The 27,672-nt window shown below is 35.3% G+C and overlaps 1 protein-coding gene across 26 annotated transcripts in view; it reads right to left on the bottom strand.

Moving 5' to 3' along the window:
- DLG2 (discs large MAGUK scaffold protein 2) overlaps window positions 1–27,672 on the bottom strand; it is a 2,097,061-nt gene that overhangs the window by 767,643 nt on the left and 1,301,746 nt on the right. The window contains exon 1 of one of the 26 annotated variants that reach the window (XM_058690306.1): window positions 14,375–14,778. The exons of 21 other annotated variants lie outside the window; for them this stretch is intronic. In XM_058690306.1, the coding sequence (XP_058546289.1) occupies window positions 14,375–14,683 (309 nt within the window). In that variant the 5' untranslated portion in view covers window positions 14,684–14,778. Of the gene's footprint in view, window positions 1–14,374; window positions 14,779–27,672 lie in introns of those variants that run through there. 4 more of the 26 variants (XM_058690320.1, XM_058690314.1, XM_058690321.1 and 1 more) reach the window with 4 other exon arrangements.

Raw genomic sequence — 27,672 nt, 5'->3', positions numbered from 1 at the left:
TAATTAACAGATTCTGAAGATGTTTTGACTCCACGGAGAGAGGTCCAATAGCTGGAAATTACCCTTCACTTCTTTCATTTTTCTTATCTGCTTCACTTTGTTTTTTTGGTCTCAAAGAAACTCACACTATTTAATCGATCTTATTGTTCTACATCCAGAATACAGCTCAATCCATACAATGGATCTCCATCACCATTGCTGCTACCTGAATCCAGTCAACATTATCCCTCCTTTGGAAGGGCATTCCAACTACATTCCCTCCTTCCATCATTGCCTCCCCACAGCTCATTCTTACTATGTACATCAAGACCATTTCACATCCAATGGCTTCCTGTTGAACTTTGAATACAATTCAGACTCCCTACCACAGTCTTCAAAGTCTCCACGACCTGCAATCTCCATTCCTGACCTTCTTCCACATACTCTCTCTTTTCCATACTAGCCTTTTTCTGTTGCAAAAGATAAAATTTGTCCTTACCCTAGGTTCCTTGAACATGCTATTTTATTATTTATAACATCACCTGAAGACTGTTATAAGGCTGTCCCCTTTTCACCTCTCATCCTTCAAATATCAACTCAATGGTCTCCTCCCCCTTAAGGCCTTCTCTTACTTTAGTGTGTGTCCAAAGAAGCACCCACACCCCACTGCCTCCACCAAATTATTCTCCATATCACAGTGCGCTTGTTTATTTTACAGTCATAAGTCACTATTTGAAGTAATCTTATTTATTTGTTTACTTGTTAATTGTCTGTAATTCTCAACTAAATCTTGCCTGTTGTATTTATTGCTATATTTTCAAATTTCTAGGACAGGACTTGGCATAAATAGATAATTAATAAATACTTAGGAATGACTAGACAACTGAATTATATGTACATGGATATATCATTTCTTCTAATAATTTTAATTTTCACTGAAATTTACATTTACATAATTTGATATCATGTACATTTAAGCCAGTCTGAGTTAGTTTCTTGGTCCCAGTTCCTTCTGGATACTTATCAGATACTGGATACTTATCTGGGCTTTCAAAGAGACAAAAGGGATCCAGGAACCAGAAACCTAATCACAGTATTAACATGCTTCACATAGTACAACATTATTCCCTCCCTACCAATTTTTAAAGATACTATTCTTTCACTCATTTATGAATGAGTCAGGCCCTATCCCCACACTAAAAATACAGAAATAAATAAGGCACATTTTGTGTTCTCTCAAATCTTCTAATATGGTAGATGAAGCAGACATGTAAGCAATCACAATACTAAGTGAAATAAGTGATGTACAACATTCTGTGAGAACACAGAAAAGGAAGGTTTAAAGAAGGTAATATTTGGGATGATACTTGATTGATGGATATGTTATCAAACAGAGGAACAGGGAGAATCTTAATAAAAAGGGGGTGTGTGAAAAAAGATTTGGCAGGAGACTGAACACATGGTGGCTTCAGAGAATCAGGGAACAAATGGTTGGCTGTTGCTAGACATAAGAGAAGTGGCTGGAGATGGGGTTGGAGAATAGGTTGAGGCTAAAATGAAGATAGTCTTAAAGTTCTGCTATGGAGGTCAAGTTTTATTTTTTAAACTAGTGTTTGGAATCTTGTGTTTCATGAAATACTGGTAAATATTTCATCACACACATTTAGTCCATGTTGCACATAATTGATCTGCCTTGGAAAGATGTAAAATCCCAAGGACTTTGAAAAAAAATCCCATAATAATAAATTAACAACTATTTAACATCTTTGATCCTACACAGACCACCCATTAGTATTTCCAGACATATCTGTCTTCTCCAGAGGTCAGAGTACTCTTAAAGTGAAACACTACTATAAATGATTTGGATTTGCTAAATTATTTAAATTGGTGAGTGATATAAACAGAATTGAATGTTAAGATAAATTTGGCAACTAAAACATTTGGAATGGATGAAGGAGTCTGGGAGACCAGTGGCTACTGCAAATAACTTATGTTAATGATAATGCACATCTATAGTCAGAAATTGAGAGTGGGAATGAAAAAAGGGAAAATGTTTGAGACACTCTGAGATATAATTCTTTATTAACTATTCATCAATTAATTAGTGAAGACCCTGGGAGTAGAGAAGTGATGGGAGTAGAGGAGGTGATGACTTCCTGATTTTTTGGCATGGTAAACTGAGTGGATTATAAAACAGGTTCAGGAGCAGCATAGAGTAGGAGGAAAAAAACAACAAAAAACAAAAAACAAAAAAAAACAACAAAAAACAAAAAAAACAGGCTGAATGCTCCGAGTGAACTGCCCCAAAAAAGGATGGGGATCATAATATCAATTGTTATCTACATTTTCTTGACTCAATTATTAGAAAAGTGAATAATTATAAGTCTTCAAAGAACTACCAATTGCTCTAAGCTCTTTAATAAACTTAAAAGATTTTCTGTCCTAAACCTACGTACAGTCCTAAACCCATTTAACAGTCACCTTTCTATTCAGTCCTTCGAAAATGATGTTCTTTCCTATGCTAAAAAACAGTCACCCTCACATCATTGATGGATGGGCTTCACATTTTGATTAGGACAGCCAGACAGTGCCAAGCTTTGATAAGAGGAGTCCATAGAATTATTCTATACATAAACTTAATTCTAAAAATTGGCATCAGCACTATAATAAGTGTGTTTTTAAGGGACAACACTCATACAATCATCTTAAGATATGGTTTTGACTTTTAGGGAAAGCCTGCCTGCATTTTAAGACATGTGGACCCCAGATCATCTTTGATTATGTCTGTCTACAAATTTCATGAAATTCTTATCCATATATAAGCATACTATAAAACAGGCAGGATATTTCCAGAATATTTCCCTTCCCCATCTCATCAGTTAGATCACTTTTTCTCTTCAGGTTTCCTGACTGTCAATGTAGTGCTCACACTGCACTCCTCAGCAAACTCTCTATCAACACAGTCAGATAGCCTGTCTATGTCTGCCTGTTGTACTAATTACCTCTTCATCTGTCACTCAATTCAATCTTGCTCACCTACGTCAGTGTGAAAAGAAGAGCATTCGGCTCCTTCCTTCCAGAGAACAGACTTAAGGAGCTACAGTGACAGGAGAGGCAGGGGCATAGATCACTCAAAAGATTGTTATAGAACTACTCTTCTATATTTAGGATAGGGAGAAATTTCTCTCATCAGGACTTTCAAGCAGAAACTACTCACCTATTTGTATACCCATTCTTCCTTCCTTCCTTCCTTCCTTCCTTCCTTCCTTCCTTCCTTCCTTCCTTCCTTCCTTCCTTCCATCCTACCATTCACACAGTCAACAAATTAAGCATGTATTACATTGTCACCTGGATATTATTATTGTGCTAGGGATTATAGATGATGCCATAATAGTATCACAACTGGCTACAATCACAGGAAAAATAACTCATCTTCATTAAGAAAAAAAGCAAATTAAAATAGTAATGGCATACAATTTTTTAGCTTACTGAATTCGTGAGCACAGGAGGAAAGACATGTTTATACATTCCTGAAATCGAAAGACTGTAAATTGGTAAAGTCTTCTTACAAGCAATTTGGCAATTAGCTCTAAGCTGTAACAGGCAGGAATCAATCTCTTTTGTTCTCCTTTATATCTCCATTATTCAACACAGTGTTTTGGCATATGGGAACTGTTCAATCATTAACTGTTGAATAAAAATTGACTGAATTACTAGATAAATACTATGAGCCTTAAAAATTTGCATAATTGATTTAGTGATTCCTTTCCTGAAAATATATCCCTATGAGAAATGTGGTCAAAAGTCCTTGTATGCCAATGCTTAACTTTGGTATTGTTTCTATTAATTATAAAAAAAAGATAGCCTCAACTCTATCAACTTGAATTTTTATGGAAAGATGAATATTATGTAGTCATTATAAAATTATGTCAATAAGAAAAATAGTTTATTGACTTAGGAATATGTTCACAACATGATGCTAAGTTTAAAAAGCAATATGGTTTTATATTATTAAATTCCCACAGACAGACACATACAAACAATATATTTAGGTACATCTATGAGCATGTGATAATACAAAATTATTTCTGAAGATATATATACAGAGACAATTAAAAACATTGAAAGGGTATAAAAACATTAACTGTGGTTTTTGTACTTTTATAGGTGTTTTAAATTATTTTAAACTTATCTTTAGCTTATAACATTTAGCAAAAATGTGTTACTTTTACATCAAAACCCAATAACAAAACTATTTTTAAAAGTAGTATATATGCTTACCTTTAAACTAAGAAGACTTATAATTATCTACTTAGTTTTTACTTTTATTAAAAATTTTTAAATTGAAAATAGAATAAAAAATATTGTGAGTCTTTCTCCTAATCTTTCTGTGAATCTAAAACTGTTCTAAAAAATACCTGAAAAATAAGCCATAAAATGTTGCAGATAAGAGCAGTAATATGTGTAACAAAGAACAAGTAAAGTAGATCAGAAAAATGAATAAACAGTATAAAACTAGAATCAAAGATTTTGTATAATTGTCTTTCCAGATTGTCAGGAGCAGATATATTTAAAAAAAATTTTTTTTTACATTTCATTTATTTTTGAGAGAGAGAGAGAGAGAGAGGGAGAGAGAGAACATGCACACAAGTGGGGGAGAGGCAGAGACAGAGGAAGACACACAATCCAAAGCAGGCTCCAGGCTCTGAGCTGTCAGCACAGAGCCTGACGTGGGGCTTGGAACTCACAAACTGTGAGATCATGACCTGAGCCGAAGTCGGACGCTTAACCGACTGAGCCACCCAGACACCCCAGGAGCAGATATATTTATTAATCATTCTGAAATGTAATGAAAATATCTGAATTATTTACATAGTTCTAAAGCTAATTCATTTCTTAAAGAAAACAGTGGTACTGAAAAACCATATCAGTCAATGTTGACTACTAACTAAATAGCACAGCCTATCAGAATAAAGTACAAAGGTCTTCAATTATGGATGTTTAATGTTCTGGTGTCAACTCCTGGACTCTGAGCACTTATATTTAATGATGAAAATGATGGAGAGTAAAGGTCATGCAGCCCACAGTAGATTGTATGGAAACTAATTATAAAATAATATTTCATGACATTATTTCAACCTTCTAGAGAACAGGTGACTCCTAAATTGGACAAAGAAACTGTGAAGAATCGATTTTTTTTCTGGCTGTCCTCTCAAAGTACAGCACTGTTCCTTTCATCATTGAACACCATGACCCACTTGAATCCAGAACCTAATTTCTGAACAGTGATACCAATATTTTTACAGCATCACAATAGAGTAAGAATCTGAGTGAAACTAAAAACAAAAGAAACAAACAATAAATGCATGTTAACTTTTTATTATAATCTGTTATTAAATAGAGCTCCTATAAGGGTAAAAGCGGTCACTCTTAATCTTAAGGCATTTGCATAATTCGTAACAATAATACTTAAACTCAAAACTAACTAAGTACTTTATATACACTTTTATGTACTGTACTAAGTACTGATTAAGTACTTTTATATTCTGTGCTGATAATCATTCAGAAACCAAGAAGACTTTATTGAACTATTGCTACTTTCTGGGTACTAGGGAAACAAAGGTAAATAGGTTGTACTCTAATGGAATTCAGTTCAGTGAAGCATATAGATTGGCACTCATAACTGTGATACAATGTGATAGGTAAATCATGCACAGTAACCAACTAGACATAAAAGTATAGATGACATAGTCTTTCCTCTCCACAGCCAGGGATACCGTTGAGAAGTCTGGGCCCAAATGTATAACTTAATAATGATACCACAAGAATTGTCACAAAAGTAAATGGACAACTAGCACTGGGAGTTGGACTCAAAATGGGCATATGAGGACTCATCAGGAGACTGAGAAGGACACTAACCACAGTGCAAGGTAATGGGATAATTGTGCAGGATGCCATGTTAAGTAGAGGTTTTGTGAGCTAAGATGGGCTAGCTAGATAGGATTAATGAGAAGGATGTTCTTGAACCAGGTCTTTAAAAGATGGATAGACTGTTAGGCAGAACGGGATATTCTATCACAATTAAATGGAAAATTAATAGTGTAGTGCAGAATTTTGCAAACTTTTTCTATACAGGGCCAGATTCTCAATTCTATTGGACCCAACATTTCCATTTTATAATATTTGTTTTGTAATACTCTTTCTCCATCTGAAATTCATAGATAATGCAACTGTCTACACATATTTTTCTATACTAAGTAAAAAGAAAAATACAAGAGTAGTTTATATTTAAAAAATGTTTTCAATATGTAAATCTGTGAGGCCAAATATACTGAACAGTGTAATGAAGTAGTTAAATGCTTACATACACTTATAATAAATATATATTTAAATGGAATAAAGAGACCAGATACCAGTTCTTACAAGAAGTACAGGAAGAGAAAAAACTCATATATGATGGATTCCAGATTTAAACATTAGTGTTGGTAGAAGTAATAACAGATTATTTGTATATAATAAGAGATTAAAGGAAATAACCTCAATTGAAATATAGAAAATCTAACATAAGTGTCAACAGTTCAAACAGAGAAAGCTAATAAAAGTGATATTTTTGAAAATAAATTGGCCCTTATTTATAACTTTGGTGTCAAAATAATTCCCTGTTTTATATACCACAGGCCACTGAGGAAGTTTATCTATCATTTCTCTATCCCTATCTCTTTATCTCTGTTTGGAATTCTCTCCAATGACAAGGTATGCATTTGATTTCTAGTGCTTCAAAAGACTGTGGAACTCTAACCTTTAAGAAATGGGGAATGGGTTGAAAAAAACAAATAACAACAACAACAATAAAAACAGCAACACAACAACTCAGCAACCTAAGACTTACAGGGAAGTTGAGTGTAGATGACCTTTGGGATAATTTCAGAGTAGTATTGAAAACAAGAGAAAACTAAAAAATAAACAATTTCAGTTACTTTTCAAAAAATAGATTTATTATTGGATGCTAAAATATTTTAAAAATTAATATATGGTATGTCAATCAAATTAAATGTTTTTAAAATACCCTATAAATTAAATCTGTCAGATCTATTTTGTGTGTTTCTAAGTCTATTAAAAGAAGTCTCAAGTCTCTTTGATTACATATTTGCAGGTGATATTTACAAATGTAGACTAATACAGGAGAGGTATATCTGTGGCACCAAATATAGGAGCAGCAGAATTAGGATGGGGTTTTCCAAAATGGGTGCCAACTTATGCCAAATTCCTAACAAAATAAAAAATGCAATGATTCCTTGATTTACAGAGGAGTTACATTCCTAGAAATTTAATGCTTATTAAATTTCTGCAGAAAATACTTCATATCTGTTTGTAAAACTGAATTTGACTTTAGACTTAGAAAATCATAAACTTAACAAAATGTTCATGAATGTACAGTGGAATGTTAAAAATTGTGGAGTACATGGGGTGATTCTTTGTTGTACAGAACTTCTTTGCACATTACAGTGCATCTAGCATCCCTGACTCCCTTCTCCAAGATGCCAGTATTACCTCCCAATCATTATCAATACATAAGTATCTCCATACAATTCTAAACTTATTTCTAGTGGCTCTTCTTTCTATATCCTTGGGGACTACTGTTCTGAATTATGAAGTAGTAGAAATAAGATATAATATAAATTTTGTATAATGTCCAACACTGCATTACCAAACAAGTTGCATGCTTAATAATGTTCTTCCAATAATTAACTTCATAAAGAGGAGGACAGGGCTTAGAGAAGGAGGGCAGCTTGACACAATACAAAGGTAACTCAATTCTGAGTTCAAAGACATGGACCAAGTCTACCACAATCTGAATGAGCCTGAGGAAATCTTTTAACTTTTTTAGGCTACATATACATACATACATATATATATATATATATATATATATATATATATATATATATATACACACACATATACATATATATATATATACACACACACACACACACATATACATATATACATACATATATATACACACATAGACATATATATACACATATATACATATATATACTATATATGAATATATGTGTGTGTGTATACACACACACACACACACACACACATATGCCTTTGGGAGATTAAAAGAATGTAACAAAGTAGTCTAGAGAGTTTAGGAGAATAAAATCGGGTGGGGCTACATTTGTAACAGATCAAACAATGTCAGGAAAAGGAAGAGGATGGATGATGGAGATGGTAGTATTAAGGAAAGATATTTGATTCTTGGCATGATAAATACACAAGTAGATAATGTGTGAGATTTACAACATTCAGCAATGTACAATAATGCTTTTGGGTGTAAGATAATGTCTACATGTACTTCATTATGTATGTGTATTAAGTTTAAAATACATGGTTCTCAATTCCTCACTATAGAGGTTGTAAGACTGAATCTAATTTGCAAATAACCACAGATCACAAGGTATTTCTAAGAGCAAGTATCAGTGCTGTGAGAATCAACAACAGCTCCTTCAGATCAGCACAATTCTTAACCTTGATCAGACAGAGGAGACATCTTTAGAGGTCCAACCAGCTCAGGGTTCCCATGACCATAAAATGAAACAGAATGGGGAAATCTAGGGTTCTACTAGGGAGTGCCAGTTCTCCCAACACTACAATTCTTTAAGGAAATTTCCTGTTAAATTAGAGAGTTCAAAAGGTCTCTTGGGGTGTTCTACCTCCCACTATTCCTCAAAGAGGCCTTTCTATAAGATTTGGTGGAATGGGGAAGGTAGTCATATAGACCTACATTTGAAACAAATTCTAACTTTTCAGATGTGCCATCATAAGAAAGTTACTCTTAGTTTTAATTCCCATATCTATAAAGTGGGGATTTTAATACCACTCTTAATTTTGTTGGGAGAATTTAAAAAATAAGTAACATAAAGCCTTAGCATAGTGCTTCATACATTATGGGTATTGTGAGTATTCAACAAATATTATCATCTTTGCTCTTTCCTTTCCCAACCTCAGTACTTTGTCTCTACTTGTCCCGCCCTAGAGAAAATGCTCTGCTCACATCAGCATCCAGAAGAAGTAGGGACGTAAGTGTTGACCATGTAGATTCAGGTCTGTTTAAAAAATGCCTAGAACTTTAATTTCTCCTGTATTATCCTTATTCTCTTCTGTTTCTTTTGCCTGAGGGCAAATGGTATTTTCCAGAGACTAAAAAGTCTTATTCTTCCTTGGTAAGGGGTTCTCTTTCTGGGAGGAATCAGTAGAAACAGCTACAGAGTTAAAACAAGCTGTCAGATCTTTCTAGCTGGGCATAAGCTGAGCCTGAGATTTCAGCCTAGGGCAACTCTACTTCTTGGATAAAAGGTTCTCTGCACTCAAGTTGCTGCAAATTGCTATTTCTGGAGGAGTTGCAGAAGGACACTTAGGGAAGATTTACAGAGTTTGACTAAGTGCTTCAAATACAGTTGTCCTCACAGAATGTTTCTGAGAAAATCTAATATACACATATACACGCACACACACACACTATATATATATATATATATATATATACACACAACATATATATACAATTATACACATATAATATACTATATATATATTATATACCTGTATATATCTATACACATACATACACACATATATATGCCATATATATATGACATATATAAATATTTTTTGGTAGTGTGCATTTTGTGAATCTCTGAGAACACTGAAGGGTAAAATGTCATCCCATCATCATGTGGTACTGTGCCAAATGTTTCTGGACAGTTGCCTAACCTAACCTTCATCATTATAAGACATCAAAAAATTTACTGAACAAAGGAGAAATTCTAATAAAGGACTACAATACTGATAATAAATTTGATGGACTGTAAGTTCTTCAGGTTAAAAAAGCATAATATAGATATGATTAGTAATAATAAATACCACTTATTGAACAATTCCTACGTTCTAAGCACCATGCTGGGCTCCTTTATATAGAGTACAGTATTTTCAATTCTTAGTACATTTCCCATAATATAATTTTATTATCCTAAGTTTTACAGAAGGAGACAAATGAATCTTAAAGAGGTTAAGGAAGTGAGGTCACACAGAGCTGGGAAATTTAAACTTAGGATTGTCTGGCTTTAAAGCATAAATCTTTTCCAAAGTGCTTCTCATTAATTAATGGGTGTCAGTTGACAGAGAGTAGTATTGGAAGAGATATAGGAGTTCATTTGGGGAAAATCAGTTTTCTTAGAAACAGAGAACCTGAGGCCCAGAAAGTTTCAATGACCATGCAGTCTAACACATGGAGAGTAGCAGTACCAGTTACACTGGGATCCTGCAGTGACTGACTCCATGCTGCCAGTTCAGTGAAGTCCTCATCAAAGCCCACCAGACTCTCTGTGTGTCCAAACTCTGTTCATGTCTCTAGCCTCAGCTCTTGAAGAACCTATTCTCTAGTGCCCAACATTCTGGGCAAACAGAACTATGAGCATCTATGAGTAGTTCTACACAGCAACCAGAGTGTTACAGGTGTTTCTGTTTTTGTTATTTTTACTCCAAAAGCTTCTCTCTCTTTGCTCACTTGATAAACACATGTACGTTACTTCAAGGTTCAGTTCGATTCAGCCCAAGCATCACTACCTCTTGAAGTCTTTACTAATTCACTTACTTTCTCTTCCCAGACAATCAGAAAAAATGAAGTAAGGAGTAAGTTAATAATAGCCAACTTTTATTCCACGCTTATTCATTCATTCTACAAATATTTATTGAACCCATACGACTTGTAAGCACTGTTCTAAGTGCCTTACATTTATTATGTTAATCATTCCTCACTACAAATCCTGATTTAGGCTCTATTTTTATGCTCATTTTATAAAATAGAAAATCTAGGCTTAAAGAGATACTGTATCTTTTCATAAAAATAAAATAAAATAAGTAAATAAATGAATACTTAAAAGTTATCTTGCTCTCTTCCTCCTCTGTGGTTCCTCTGGTTCCTGAATATATGTCCACTATGGAATTTGCAGAACTCCATGGAACTTGTTTCACTTCCAATTTGTGAATTATGATTATATAATTCTGTATATATAATGATATATTTACTACAGATTATATATGGCTGTAGGCCATTAGCATCACAATGGTAGGGGTAGGATTTCCTTTTTACTATTTATATTTACTTTTTTTTTTTTTTTACTATTTACTATTTTACTGTTTACTATTATATCCACAGCCCTGATAGAGCAGCACATGCTAAGCACTCAGGAAATGATAGTTGAATAAACAAATGAAGACTGAATGAATGAAGTACAAATGCATAGAACTCTGGCCTTTGAGTCTCCATTGTTCTGTGCTGCCTTCCCAGATCAATCTGAATTGGGGAGAAATGTCACATACGCAATGATGGACAGTTTCTCCCCACTCCTCACCCAAGACCAACATTATTATCCTAGATGTGCATTCTAGAACTCACTTCTGGACACTATAATTTTCCATTTTCTTACCTATTATTAGGGTTATATTAATTCTACAGATTTAAATGGAATGAAAACTTATTTGAGAAAGGACAGAAACTGTTTTTTAGTCTTGCTGAGGAACAACTTAATGACAGTGTCCTGTTAGCACACAACACCCCAAATAACAGGAGTTTGGCAAAGAGCCTTGGGAGGAACTCAAGTCATTACCATGGCCCTCTATTATAGCAGCCGGAAATCACACTGCTGATTTCCACGTAATACAGCAAATATCTCTGAGAGCAGGATCTCAGTTCCAAGACACTTAACAGCCCTCAGACACGTTCTGTACCATATGTGGGTCCCCAGGTTATTCTAAAGCACGCATTCTTCTCCTTTCTACTTTATCAAGAATTGTAATGTTTAGTATAATTAACCTCCATCCTTTGTTTCACAGTATTTCACAGGATATCTTTAGTTAATTTAAGGGGTAAGAACAGTATCATATCATAAAATTCTCAAAGCAGACTAGGCTTTTAATGGACACATATGCATACACATACACACACATATGCTCTTACTTTTGTTAGAGTATATAAGGGTGTATAGTACTTACACATATCTGTATATTTTAAATATTAGACATATTCTATAGATGCATATGTAAATGAGTACACACATATACACATGTACACATATACATGTACACACGTATACATATACACACATACACATAAATCATCATTTTAGAACACCTATAGGAAGTAAAGGAAATGTACTTCATATGAAGAGAATAAAACATCCTTTGGAAGAACAAGTTAGTACTTTCTGGGTAAGAAAATAATAATATAGAACTTTAATTTTTATATGTATATATGTATATACATGCCTACATGTATATGTGTATATAGATACATATAGACCTATAAATACATGAAAATATGTTAATATGTATAAGTATTTAGGTATTATATTTTAAAACATATATTAAAATCTATGCATAGCACTTTCATAGGACTGAGGTGGTAAAAAGGAGGAAGGGTCAGGTGATAGAAGAGTGTCACAACACTAAAGGCCCTAAATGATATGGTATTTTAATTCCAATATTTGGAGGACTGTTCTTCCTAGCCAACAATAAAATATATGTGAATAAGAGAAAATGTATAGAAATAAGTATGAAAAAGAATGGGAGATGGTAGCTGTCTTAATTCATTGCCTTCTCATATGTCACTAGATCCTTAATTATCAGTGCAGAGAGTCTATTTCAATCCTTTAAAGCATTAAATGGCTATAAATTTAAGGCAAGTAGGAGGCTGACTTTGTTAAAAAGCAAGAAAGGGAAAAGTTTCCTTTGATGGATGAAAAATGTATCAAGATTTTTAGAGCATGGTTATTATAATGTACTGTTTTGGGGCTGAGAAATTATCAGTTATGAAATGAAAATCTTATTACACCTTGGATAAAAAGAATTATGACAATAAATCAAGTTGCTTTTTCTACTTTAATGTCAGTTGGCTAATTCTACTCTGTGGAAAAACCATAAGCTAGATGTGTGTTTGTCTTCTTTGCCTTGAGAATTTAACATAATCAACACAAGAGATATAATTTAAAGGCATTTAAACCATATGTATTTGTTAAAGAATATATAGAGACTTCAAAATTGTCAAAACTTTTTTTTCAGTTTGAAATTCATGTTAACTTTGAAAAATAATTGAGTTTCCAAATGTCAGGCTCCATTTCAGGCTGAACCAGTTTAATGCTAAAATGACAATATATTCTTCATTTAAAGCAAGAGTCTGAGATGAATGATATTAATTCATCAAAAGCCACATATATGCAACTCAATCATTAAGATCTAGTGATATATGATATTCTTAGAAGTACTTTTTAAAAAACTAATATTAAAATTAGAATGTTCTCTACACCTTTCCCATCATACCATTTCACCTGTAATCAATAGCCACTTCTCAATTATAGTAAAATCACATTAAAATCAAGAAAAGACTTTTTTTTCCCTGAAAACAGCTTTTCTCCTTCTCAATGGATATTTAAGAACTATCACTGTTCTATATTTATGACAGTGATTACAGGTGCACTTTATTTAAATTTTACAGCATTTACAGGAAGTTGTCTTACCTCTTCTGGATGGGGACAGGAAAAAAATGAGCCAATTTCATTTCTGATAAAATGCCAGTAGTTTGGGGCAAGAATAAGCTAGGAATTAAATTAAGGCAATCTGCACATCTGCTTCAGAACTAGATTACAGAAGAAAGAGAATTATAGTTTTTAATATAAATAACCTTATTGCTACTCTATGAATAAATAAAATGTTTCATTATTGTATTCTGAGTGTAATCATCCTGTAGTCTGCACCCAATTATTCTCTTTGTGTGTAAAATGAATTATTTCATATAAACAAATTTTCTTCTCCATTACTGAAAAGGTATACAGTATTATGAGAGTAAAGTTAGAAAAGCATAATTTAAATCACTACTTTCCATAGCTGAAGAAATTAATGCCTTTTTATCATTAAAGAGGTGGAAAGTATCTGATTAAAGTTCATTTTTTTCTCTCCCTTAAAAACAAAAACAAAAACAATGAGGCTAGGCAGTACAGAAAAGTTAACAATGATTAGAAGTTAAATTGCTGCTAAAAGCCAATGATGCAGCACAGTAAAATCATCTGAGGACTACAGAAGTTGAACTTGGGAAAGAGTCACTGAAAGAAACTGAGCACAGCATCTTCAGACTTTCACAGGCCACCCAGAGGTGAGCCCACAAACACCTGTGAAAATGACAGGTTTTCCAGGCCTACCGTTTTCCAAACAGGCGCTCCCAGTCAGCAAGGAGGACTCAGCAAAGTTTCCAAACCATGCTACCCTTACACAACTTGTTCTCAGTTTCTTCCGATAGTCAAGGGAAAGTCAGAAGGAAAAGGCTCACCTGTGCTGGGCTGAACCAACCATGTGGGCAGGCGCAACGCTCCCCACAAGTCCCTTTGCCTTTAGCGCTCGTCTTGTGGGGGCTTTTCCGCACACTGTCCCACAAAGTGACCAGCTTGGTCCTGTTTGAAGCTGGGCCCCCTGGTCCTGAGGAGGGCATGGTCTGAGAATTGTACCCAAGCCCATGAGGGTTCCTCTGCCAGCCACAAGCGCAGTGGGCATCCCTGATCAGTGTGGGTGCACTCCTGCCGGCATCCATCCCATCGGACCCCCGGCTGCAGCCGTGTTGCTTGGTGAGGTATGCATTCATACTGCCCTGATGCCTACTCTTTCCTTTGGTCAGCTCTGCACAGGAATGTCTCCTCCCTCACACCCCTTTTCTTCCAGGCAGTTGTAAAAGTCTTTTTTTTTTTTCCTCCCGTGGATCCCTCAGTATCTTTGACAGCTGCTATAAGCAGTGCATCGTGGGAGCAGCGAGAGCAGCTCCGCACAGCATTATCTGCGGGCTGGTAGCTCTTTGTCAATAGATGACTCAACTCACAGAGCAACTTGACAGTATCCCTGCTCTAGGCAGAAGCAATCAATGCTCCACACAGCTGGGCTACAAGACTGTACACTGTGTTACGAACCCTTTTTGGATGGAGCCCCACAGTAAAGAATACTCTTTGCAATTTGGCATTCTGGCTTTTCCGTCTCCTAGATGAGCCCTACACAAAATACAGACCTCAGGAAAGAGAGCTTCTTATCAGACTAGCAGGACCCTTCGTTCTGGAAAGGATGCATATAGACTGAAATAACACAGCATGGACAATTTAAAATGATGGGAAAGTTAACCTGTAAAGAAATTTCCAACATTTACAGGAATCACTTACCTAGAGAGATATTTGCCAAGACACAGAGCAAATCATGAGGTAACTATATAAGGGCATCAATATTAACTCTAAACAATATTAATTCATTCAGAAAAATCACTGAGATCACAGCATTATACTAGGGTCCTTTAAAATTTGGAGGTTTAATTTGTTTTAGATCATGATTATGTATTATATTCCAAACATACATTTTTTATGCTATGAATGATTATTAATTCTTTCTGGTTCAAAATAAAGCAATTTTCAAAGTTCAAAACTTATGGGTTGGCTTATTTTAACACAGTGTTTTTCCTTCCCCCAAATTATTCTGAGGATTTCCTTTCAAATACTTTACCACAACAAATACATTCACCACAGAGAGAGTCTGCATTTTAAAGTGAAAGACACATCCAACTCTGCCATCCAGTATTTTGGTTTCCACAGACAGAATTTTCAAATTCTTTTACTGGAAAATGAGTGAAATCTATCCAATTTAAAGCAATTGCCTTCCAGAGAGGACATGATTGTTTTAAAATTTTAGTATGATTGCAGAAGCCATACATAGTATGGCTTAGTAAAGAGAAAGGCTAATTACTATGACAGTTAGAATTTTTATTATGTTTGAAACTTTCCATATTTGTTGCCAAAATGTCTATCCTTATCACATATCCCTGAGGGAACCATTTTGGTTTGACTGGGATACAAGCTGCCATCTATACAGCACCAAAAAAAAAAAAATGCTACAATCCCAAGATATAATTTTTATCTATAGACCAACAGATCTGCCTTCTCACTGCTGGGGCAGTATAGACCTCATTTCTGACTGGATTGGCAAGGTTCTAATTTCAAGGGCTAGGATTATAACATATACAATTTTCAACACTGGAACTCCCTGGACAAAGAATTTTTATACATAAAAACTGAAAGGAAGATGTAGGATCTACTCTTCCTGTGTATCTCCACAAAATGGTCCTTTTCCAAACTCTTATAGCATCAGGGGCTGCTATAAGTAACTTGCCTGGCAATGTAAGCATTCAAGACACCTTTGCTAAGTAATGATGACCCATATGTGGAAGTTCAAAGGGCAGGCCCTGGTTTGCTACTAATCATTTTGTTTTTACCTCAGGCACCTAGCACGCTTCCTGCCCAGCACGTACCAGACTTCTAATAAATACATATTTTTTGTATGGATGAATGAATGGTTGGGTGAATGTCTATATAGAAGGAAGAGACATGCAGGAGCTAAAATGTTTTGAAAATAAGATTTAGTTCAGCAATGCTCCAAAAACATAAATTATTCCTTTAAGGTTAGCTATAGTGTTGGTTTTGAGGTGTTAAGGAAATTTGCCAAAAAAAAAAAAAAAAAAAAATGAAGACTTGAATTGTTAGGTGGAAATAACAATGGTATTAATGGTCTTCCTTCCTGAAAGAGAATCCAGGAGTTAAGATCAATATCTAAGAACAGTAAAATGGAGGCAAATAGATCATCATGTGAAGCTCTGTGGGGAAAAGGGCAGGGCACCATCCACATCTCTTCCCTTCCCTTCTCTCTCCTCTGTCTTCTCCCTCTCAGTCTCTTCTCTCTCCCTCTATATCTCTTCTCACTCCTCTCTCTCTTTCTCTCTCTCTTTCATTTTTTATGCTGGGTTGTTTGGAATGAGCCTGAAAGAACTTCTAGGTCAAATAAAGCCCCAGAGAACCTTGTATTTGTCTAGTGTCACCATGATGCATGGCTATACAATAGGCCTTGATGTGATATGGCAATACTATCACCCCCAAATGAGAATGTCAAGAAGTGATAAGTTTGGCTCTCTCCCATCTTATCTAACCATAGATGCTTCTCTAGTTTTTCAGGCAGATATAAGTGCTCAAAGGCCCATTGCCATCTTTAGGGAAAAGATGCCCTGTTCTCACCCATTTGCCTCTCAGGTATAAGAATCAATCTGTGTAGGAGTCAGCGTGAATCCATTAAAATTTTATAATGACGGATGCAGTTTGCAGCAATACAGAAAACCTCCTGGCTGGGCACTACACAAAGATATTATAAATCTTTATAGGGACCTAACGCTGTTATAAATGGGTTGTTTGGAATAAGCTATTTCTTCTCATTACAAGGAAAATAGATTTTTTTAAATTTTATTTTAGACAGAGAGAGCATGTGCACAAGCAGGGGAGAGGCAGTGAGGGGGGAGGAGAGAAAGAGGGAAAGAGGATCTTAAACAGGCTCCACACTCAGCATGGAACCCAAAGTGGGGCTCGATCCCAGGACCTTGGGATCATGACCTGAGCCTAAACCAAGAGTCGGATACTTAACCAACTGAGCCACCCAGGAGCCCCTAGAATTTTTGTTTTAATAACCTCACTATGCCATTTCTGTACAGAGAAATAAACATCATGAATTGCATAACTAATGCTACTTCCTCCAAAGATCTCAAAGACCATAGAAAACTTTCATTAAACTTATTGCAAGACTATACTGAAATTATTTTTTCACTTTAATACACGTAAAATATATCCAGCCTCTTGTCTTCCCCTGTCTCCCCAGTTATTTCTTTTTTGAACATGACATTTGGCTTTCACAGTCTGATGACAGACCACTTAAATAGATAAATACGTCCAACTAGCCCACTGTACTATGAGACAGACCTACTGATTAAAGATAATTCAATTTGATCAACTGTAATTGGACTATTGTAATGACCATGAGATGACATGATATTCTGGCCAAACAAGAATTAGTGGTGCACAAGTACACATCCTACTTATCATTGTGATTTAACATGGGCAGATGGTGCACAACACAATGCCTAGATGAGATATATCTTACTGACCTCTCTTTGACCTGACATTGACTCCAGAGAACAACCACTAGCTTTGAAGCAGGGGCTTAAAACGAATATCTGGCTTGATTTGTTTAATAAAAAAATAATTGGCAAAGATGAATTACTAAATAAATTGTGCCGTACTAATGCACTATGCAGACTTTGTTTCCAGAAAAAATTTCCTTCAGGCATTCTATGCATATGGGAAATGAAAATATTAATTATGAAAAAAGAGTTGAGGGTTTGCTAAAGGAAGACTGGGTACCATAAGCCCTGTAGCAGCTATAAGTAATGTGTTAAATAATCACAAAATAGTATAAGGTATTAGATACAATTTTTCTTGATTTGAAAACTGTGCACAGTCCATTCCTGTGGCTGCAGACTGGAGATGTTATAAATGCTAGCTAATATTCTTCTACATCTAATAATAACCTTCAGCCTAGACAATCTCTAGACCCAACCATGTTCGCCTTTCAAAGCAAAAGAGAAGCCAGAATACTTTAAGTATTTTAGGCTCTAAAATTATTTCCAAAATACTTAAGTCAATTTAATTATAATTCTTACAAGGCAAGACAAACAAGAATTAACAGTGTGGAAAGGCACACACCAAATTGCTATAGAGATTTAACATGGACTGAGGATTTAGTAAGTAGAATAAAGTTTCAATATGTCCCAATTTTTCACTAATATACTTGGATTTGTATGGGTGTTGATGAAGAGGGGATCAGTCTTAATTGACAATAAGGCTAAATTAGAAAACTGTTTTTAGGAAATGCAGACTTATTATATTCTAACACATGCAGGAATACTATTAGACAAATAAGAACACAAGTTATGTGACATTTCTTAGAGAATCTGAAAGGAATACTAAAAAAACTAATGATCATTTATAATTTACATATTTTAGCAATTGAATCTAACTGACAGACTATAGGAATTTGTTCTCATCCTTCAAGATTAAACTGGTGTCACTTCTCTGAAGCTTTCCAAATCCCTCTGGCCTATTCAGTTGTGCTCTACTCTGTTCATACATGTGTCTGTGCAAATATCTTTCACATTTGTCTATTTCTCTCAGTCACCATGATGACCACCCCCATCCAAGCTAGCATCAGTTTTCTGTACACCTGGTGAAACAGCTTCCTAACTGGGCTCTGGCATCCACCCTTACTCCTGTACATTCTCACACAGTGGCAAGAGAGACTTCTAAATTGTGAAAATGATCAAGTCCTACCCTACTTGACAGCTGTCAATAAAGTCCCATTCTCTCGGATCTTTATCCCCACAGAGAGCACAATCTTTAAAGTGGCTTATAAGGTCCTTAATCATGCCCTGTGTGACCTGGCCTTTGCTGCTTTCACCTGTCTAACCTGTGTCTCACCCCTTCTTCTACCATTCAACAACACGGGCCTTGAATACCTACCCTTGGTCCCACCTTGTGGCCACTGCACATGCTCCCTTCCCCTCGCCACAGTTTTGTGGTAATTCATTCCTGCTTACCTTTCCAAGGTGCATGAAGAGACAACCTCCCAAAAGCTACCCAAGTAAACAAATAGCACAGTCTAAAAGTGGGCTTACTATGCAACACAGCCCCAAAAGAAGGCTCCTAGACCCTTCCATCCTACCAGCTTGCCATCCATAAGCCTCTTCTATTCAGAAATTCTGGAGTCCTCCCTACTCTCTAGGGGTCAACTTAAATGTCACCTTTTCAAGAGGCATTCCCAGGACACTGTCCCCACCTGTTCGAGAACATATCAGATCATCTTCCCACCAAGCACTCATCTGTCACCCTGTACTTGTTTACTACAACACTTACAACAATTATATTAAAAACAATAATTATACTATTATTTGTTTTGTGCCCTTTTTCCCAAAAAAATGTAAGTAATGCCCATTAGGGAAGGGAGAGGGATCTCTTTTGTGCATCTGTATCCTCTGAGCCAAGCACAAAGTAAATGTTTAGTATTTATTAAAATAAACAAGAAAGAAGATAGAATTATCTTTTAGTGGTCATCAACATAGGCATCTTGGTCCGGGTTCTACTTCCCAATTTAAAGTGAATAAACATTTTGGACCGAAAAACAAACAAATAGAAATATAGCGTGCTCTTAAGGTCAGCATTTAAGTGAAACATTCACTGTGGCTGAGTAGCCTAATTATATTAACACATTTTTTTTTTTTGAAGAAATTCGTTAGTGGTCTTCTAATGCTAAGAAATTCAAACAGCTTGTTTTGTTTAAGAATATTTTTTAAGCTTATAGATTTATTTTTGAGAGGGAGAGAAAGAGAGAAAATGAGTGGGGAAGGGGCAGAGAAAGAGGGAATCCAAGCAGGCTCCACGCCATGAGTGCAGAGCCCACAAGGGCTCTGAACTCATGAACCATGAGATCATGACCTGAGCCCACATCAAGAGGTGGAGGTTTAACTGACTGAGCCACTCAGGTGCCTTGAAACAGCTTCTGATTTATTTTAGCAAGATATCCATTCATAAAAGCTGTACTTCCAGGGGTGCTTGGGTGGCTCAATCTGTTAAGCTTCTGACTTCAGCTCAGGTCATGATTTCCCAGAGTTCGAGCCCCACATTGGGCCCCATGCTGACAGTTCAGAGCCTGGAGCCTGCTTCAGATTCTGTATCTCCTTCTCTCTCCCCAACTCCTGTGTCTCCTTCTGCCCCTTCCCTACTCATGCTCTGTCTCTCAAAAATGAATAAACGTTAAAAAAGAAAAAAAAAAGCTGTACTTCCTGACAGCTGGGCTTTTCTCTCAGGTCTTTTCAAATTGTTCTCCCTTTAGAGAGAGAAAGTGCAAAAGATGGAGGAGTTCTCCAAGTCAAAGGCCAGCCAGTGGTAAAGCAGGGAGAGGATTCTAAACTCCATCCACCAAAGTCATGTTCCTCTTAAAATGATATAGTCCAGGGGCATCTGGGTGGCCTGCTTTGGGCTCTGTGCTGACAACTTGGAGCCTGCTTGGGGATTCTCTGTCTCCCTCTCTCTCTGCCCATCCCCTGCTCTCTCTCTCTTTCTCAAAATAAATAAATAAGCATTAAACACGTTAAAAATGTTATAGTTCAAAAGGTAAAGTGATTTCAGAAGATACTAAAAGTGTGTATCAGAGAGCAAAAAGGCAAGACGACATCTCCTCTTCCTCCCACCAATCAAATTAGAAAGTTAAAAAATCAACAGCATTAGTATTCATAACAAGTATCCTTTTTAGTTCTTTTTTTTAATTGTGGTAAAAATACACAATATGAGATCTATCCTCCTAACAAATTTTTGAGTATATAGTATAGTATTGTTACCTCTAAGCATACTGTAGAGCTCTCTAGAACTTTTTCATTTTGTAAGACTAAAATTCTATGCTCACTGAACAATTCCTCCTACCTCCTCCCAAGCCCCTGGCAACCACCACTCTGTTTTCTACATCTATGAATTTCACTACTTTAGATACCTCATATAATATGCAAACATGCAGTATTTATCCTTCTGTGACTAACATATTTCATTTGGCATAAGGCCCTCAAGTTTTATCCATGTTGTCACATAATGATAGGAGCTCCTTCTTTTTTACAGCAGAATAATATTCCATTGAATGTATATACCACAATTTGTTTATACATTCATCTGTCAATGTATATTTAGGTTGTTTCTACCATTTGCCAAATGTGAATATGGCTTCAATATCTCTTTGAGATTATAATTTAATTTTTTGTATAAATAGCCATAAATGGGGCAGTTTAATATATGGTATATATGTTATATCATATATGATATGTGGTACTTTTATTTTTTTAATTTTTTGAGAAACCTCAATACTATTTTCCAAGGGAGCTGAGCCATTTTACATTCTCACCAACAGTGCCCAAGGGTTCCAATTTCTCCACACCATCACCAACACTTATTTTCTGTTTTTTTTGTTTGTTTGTTTGTTTGTTTCATTGGTTTGATAATGATCATATTAACAGGTGTGGTCTTTGTTCTTTCTTGAGACTGTTTTGGCTATTTCAGAGGTTTTTGTTGTATTTCCATATAAATTTTAGTATTTTTTTCTATTTCCATAGATATATTTACAGATATTGCATTTAATCCATAGGTCTCTTTGAATAGTATGAACATTTTAAAACTCTAAGTCTTCCAGCACAGAAAGTAATTTCTCTGACACTGGCCATAGTAACATTTTTCTAGATGTGTCTCCTGAGGCAAAGAAAAGCAAAAATAAACTACTGGTACTACATCAAAATAAAAAGGTTCTTCAAAGAAAAGGAAACAATAAACAAAACTAAAAAGTATTGTAATGAATGGGAGGGGATATTGGTAAATGACATATCCAATAAAGGGTTAGCATCGAAAATATATAAAAATTGATACACACCAAAATACCAAGTAACCCAATTAAAAATGGGCAGAAGACATGAACATATGTTTATCTAAAGAAGACATCCAGATGGCCAACGGACACAAAGATGCTCATGCAAATCAAAACTGCAGTGAGATATCACCTCACACCTGTCAAAATGCCTAAAATCAAAAACACAAGAAACAAGTGTTGGTGAGGATGTGAAGAAAAAGGAACCCTCTTACACTGTTGGTGGAAATGCAAACCGGTGCAACCACACCAGAAAACATTAGGGAGATTCCTCAAAAAGTTAAAAGTAGAACTACTCTATGATCCAGTAAATACACTACTGGGTATTTATCCCCAAAATACAAAAACACTAATACAAAGAGATACATGCCCCCCATACTTATAGCAGCATTAATTACAATAGCCAAATTATGGAAGTAGACTAAGTGTCCATTGATAGATGAATGGACAAGGAAGATGTGGAATATACATACAATTAAATATTATTCAGCCATAAAAATGAATTTTTGCCATTTGCAATGACATGGATGGAGCTAAAAAGTGTAAGGCTAAGCAAAATAAGTCAGAGAGAGACAAATACCATATGATTTCAGTCATGTGGAATTTAAGAAACAAACACACAAAGGAAGAGAGAGAGAAAGAGAGAATGCAAGAAATAGACTCTTAACCAAAGAGAACAAATGGATGATTATCAAAGGGAAGGTAGTTGTGGGGTGGGGGGGGGGGGTGAAATAAGAAGTGCACCTGTTATGATGACCACTGGGTGATATATGGAATTGTTGAATTACTATATTGTACACCTGAAACTAATATAATGCTGTATGTTAACTGTTTTGGAATGAAAATAAAATCTTAATAAATAAAAAAAGTTAAGTGTTCTGATCTATAAACATATTTGTGTCTTCAATTTCTTTCAACAGTGTTTTGTAGTTTTCATTGTACAAATCTTTCAATCCTTTCATTAAGTTTATTCCTAGTTATTTTATTCTATTTGACGCTGCTTAAATGACATTGTTTTATTTTTATTTTTTTTAATTTTTAATGTTTATTTTTGAGAGAGAAGAGGGGCGGGGAGGGGCAGGGAGAGGGAGACATAGGATCTGAAGCCAGCTCTGCACTGACAGCAGAGAGCCAGATGAGAAGCTGGGACTCACAAACCATGAGATCATGACCTGAGCTGGGTTCACACGCTCAACAGACTGAACCACCCAGGCACCCCAAATGACACTGTTTTCTAAATTTCCTTTTCAAATTTCTAATTGTTAATGTACAGAAACACTAATTTTATATATTGATTTTATATCTTGCAACTCTGCTAAATTTATTAGGTCTAACTGTGTGTGTGTGTGTGTGTGTGTGTGTGTGTGTGTGTGTGTGTGATCTTTGGGGTTTTCTACATATAAAATTATATTATCTGTGGAAAGAGATAATTTTGCTTATTTCTTATTTGTTTTTCTGGCCTTTTGCTCTGGTTATGACTCCCAGTACAACATTATGTAGAAACGTTGAGAATGAACATTCTTATCTTTTTCCTGAACTTAAAATATTTTAGCTTTCCCCAATTAAGATGTTCGCAATGAACTTTTCATATACAGCTTTCGTTATGTTGAGGTAACTTCCTTCTATCCCTTGTTTGTTAAGTTATTTTATCATGAAAAAGTGATGAAATTTGTCAGAGTTCTTTCTGCATCTCTTGAGATAATCATGTGATTTTTATCCTTTGTTCTGTCAATGTGGTATATCACATTCAATGTGCTTCAATTACCTTTGCATCGCAGGGATAAATTGTACTTACTTATGGTGTATGACCCTTTTAATGTATGTTGAGATCAATTTGCTGGTATTTTATGGAGAATTTCTACATGTACATATCAAGGATATTGGCCTAAAATTTTCTTTTCTTGTGGTATCTCTTCCTGGCTTTGACATCCAAGTAACGCTGGCCTCATAAGATCAGTCTGAAAGTGTTCCACCCTCTTCAATTTTTTGGAAGAGTTTTAGATAGATAAGCATTGATTCCTCCTCAAATGCTTGTTAGATTTCACTAGTAAAGCCATCTGGTCCTGGGTTTTTTGTTGTTGTTGTTGGGAAGTTTTAATTATTGATTCAATCTCCTTACTAGTTATAGCATCTTTTCAGATTTTCCATTTCTTCATGACTCAGTCTTTGTGAGTTGTATGTTCCTATGAACTCATTTATACTTGGTTATCCAATTTGTTGTTGTGTAACTGTTCATCACAGTCCCTATACTTTTAACTTTTGTGGCATCACTTATAAAATCTCTTTTATTTTTTATTTTATTTGAGTCATCTCTGTCTCTTTCTTAGTTAATAATATAAAAGGTTTGTCAAATTTGTTTACTCTTACAAAGAACCAGTTCTTAGTTTTATTGTTTTCTATTGTTTCTTGATTTTCTATTTTGCTTATTATTGTTCTAATCTTCACATTTTCTTCCTTATGTTAACTTTGAGTTTAGTTTGATCTTTTTTTTTATTTGCATGAGGTATAAAATTAGGTTTTTTATTTGAGAACTTTTTTTTTTCATTTTTTAAATGTAAAAGTTTATCACTATAAACTTTCTGCTTAGAACTGATTTTTCTGTAGCCCATTTATGGTATGTTGTGTCTTCATTTTAGCCTTAAGATATTTTCAAATTTCCAATTTGCTTTCTTCTTTGATCCATTGGTTGGTCAAGAATGCAGTGTTTAATTTCCTTGTGAATTTTCCAGTTTTCCTTGTGTGCCACTGTGTTCTAGTTTCATTCTGCTATAGTTTGGAAATATATTTGGTATAATTTTAATCTTTTTAAATGTGTTAAGACTTATTTTGTGACCTAACATGTGGTCTATCTTGTAGAATATTCTTTGTGTACTTGAGAAGAATGCATATTCTGCTGCTATTGGATGGAATGCTCTGTTATATGTCAGATAAGTCCCTTTGGTCTATGATGTTGTTCAACTCCTCTGTTTCCTCATTGATATTCTGTCTGGATGTTCTATGCATTGTTGAAAGTGTGGTACTGACACCCCCTACTATTACTGTGTTGTTGTGTATTTCTCCTTTCAGTTGTGTAAAAGTTTGCTTGCTAAACTTGAATGCTCTGATCTGGGGTGCATATATATATTCATGATTGCTATCTCTTCCTGATGATGCTTTTATCACTATATTGGGTATTTCTTTGTCTCTCTTGATAGTTTTTGACTTAGTGTATTTTGTCCAGTATAAGTATGGCCACTTCTGTCCCTATTGGTTATCATTTGCATGGAATATCTTTTTTTATCCTTTTACTTTTAGCCTATTATGTCCTTAAATCTAAAATGAGTCTCTTTTAGGCAGCATACAGTTTAGCCTTATTTTAATCCATTGAACCACTCTGTTTTTTGATTGTACAGTTTAACCCATTTACTTTTAAAGTAAATTTTTTTTTTAAATTTTTTTTTTCAACGTTTTTTATTTATTTTTGGGACAGAGAGAGACATAGCATGAACGGGGGAGGGGCAGAGAGAGAGGGAGACACAGAATCGGAAACAGGCTCCAGGCTCTGGGCCATCAGCCCAGAGCCTGACGCGGGGCTCGAACTCACGGACCGCGAGATCGTGACCTGGCTGAAGTCGGACGCTTAACCGACTGCGCCACCCAGGCGCCCCTAAAGTAAATTTTTGATAGAGAAGGACTTACTATTGCCGTTTTGCTAATTGTTTTATGTTTGTTTTTAACTTTTTTGCACCCCATTTCTTCTCTTATAGTCTTCTTTTGTGTTTCAGTGATTTTTTTTTTTTTTGGTGGTGTCATGCGCTGTTTTTCCTTTCTCATTTTCTCTTGTGTATCCTCTATAGGTATTTTCTCTGTGGTTATTATGGGGCTTACATAAAACATCTTGTGGTTATAATCATGTACTTAAAAGTGATAAGGTAATAACATTTTAACTTCAACTGTATACAAATCCCTACACTTTTACTTCTTCCACACAGTCATTGATACAAATCACATCTTTTTATATTATGCATTCATTAACACAGCTATAGTTACAGTTAATCTTTATACTTTTGTCTTTTAACTAAAGAACGTTTAGTTCTTATATAGAAACAATTGCACTGAACACTGAACTTAGTACATATGAGGCATCAATCAATATGACCAGGTTTAAGCATTAATTAACTTGAAAGTTAATTTAAATATTTAAAGTCTATTGATTTAAATTAGGGGGAGGACTATTGCCTCTCAATCATATTCTTGGGAACCTAACATGTAGTAACATCCTGGCTGTGTTTTTTCCAAGGGCTGGTCTCTTCCACTCTTCCAATACTAGATGCTCTACAGACTCTTTTCTGGTTTCTAGGAGCATACAAGGTAATGTGGGAAGAGTGTGGAGTCCCTAGGCTAGGCAAAGGCACATGTCATCCCCTGTGCTGAGTTTCATGAGGAAGGAAAAGCATGATTAATGAAATCTGCAAAAATAATGTTATGGCAGTGACTCATAACTGAAGAAATGAGAGACAGAGGAAGGGGAGGAATAAAAAAGAAGGAAGGAAGGAAGGAAGGAAGGAAGCAACAAAGGAAGGAAATTAAAAAGGGAAAACAAAGAAGAAAGAAAAGGAGGGAGCCAACAGTCACAAACTGAGGAAAGAAATCTCTCAAGAAAGATAACAGTCAGGTTGAGTAATGCTATGCACAGAATCAAACTGGAATACATAGAAAAGACCCTTCCTCTGACTGGACAGTTGGACACACACCACTGAGTTCCTCTTGAGGCAGGCTACCTGAATTTTGGAGCTGTCACACCCAGAATTTTAAGGAGAACCATGAGCTAGAATCTTTCTTTGTCTAAGTTATACGTGCTCTTATTTTTCTGATAAATGATTTGTAATAGATAGTTTCTAAATTTATCAAAAGGTCTAAAAAACCTTCTGCATTAAAAATAAGCCAGATTCTGACTTGTCAGAGGTAATTCATCTGTGGATTGGCCTAAAGGCAGGGGTATGGATTAATAGAAATGACAGGCCTTCTTCCGGCTGAATGATTTCCTCTCGTTGAAGACTTGACATTTTAGCAAAGTTTTACCTAATTGGCTTTGCTTGGGCCTGTCTATCTCAAATTCACATTTAATTAATCCTCTCTTCCTCTGTGATTCTACATTATTTGGCTTTTGTGGTTTTTTTTTCCATTTAACTCAATAAATATTTATTGAATGCCTATTCTGTACCAAGAACTAACATGGAGATAAAGTAGTCAACTGTAGAAAGGGTAGCAATTTAGCAGAGCAGAAAG

Source organism: Neofelis nebulosa, chromosome 10, assembly GCF_028018385.1.
Source record: "Neofelis nebulosa isolate mNeoNeb1 chromosome 10, mNeoNeb1.pri, whole genome shotgun sequence".
Classification (NCBI taxonomy): Eukaryota; Metazoa; Chordata; class Mammalia; order Carnivora; family Felidae; genus Neofelis; species Neofelis nebulosa.
This window is presented reverse-complemented; position numbering and strand designations above follow the sequence as displayed.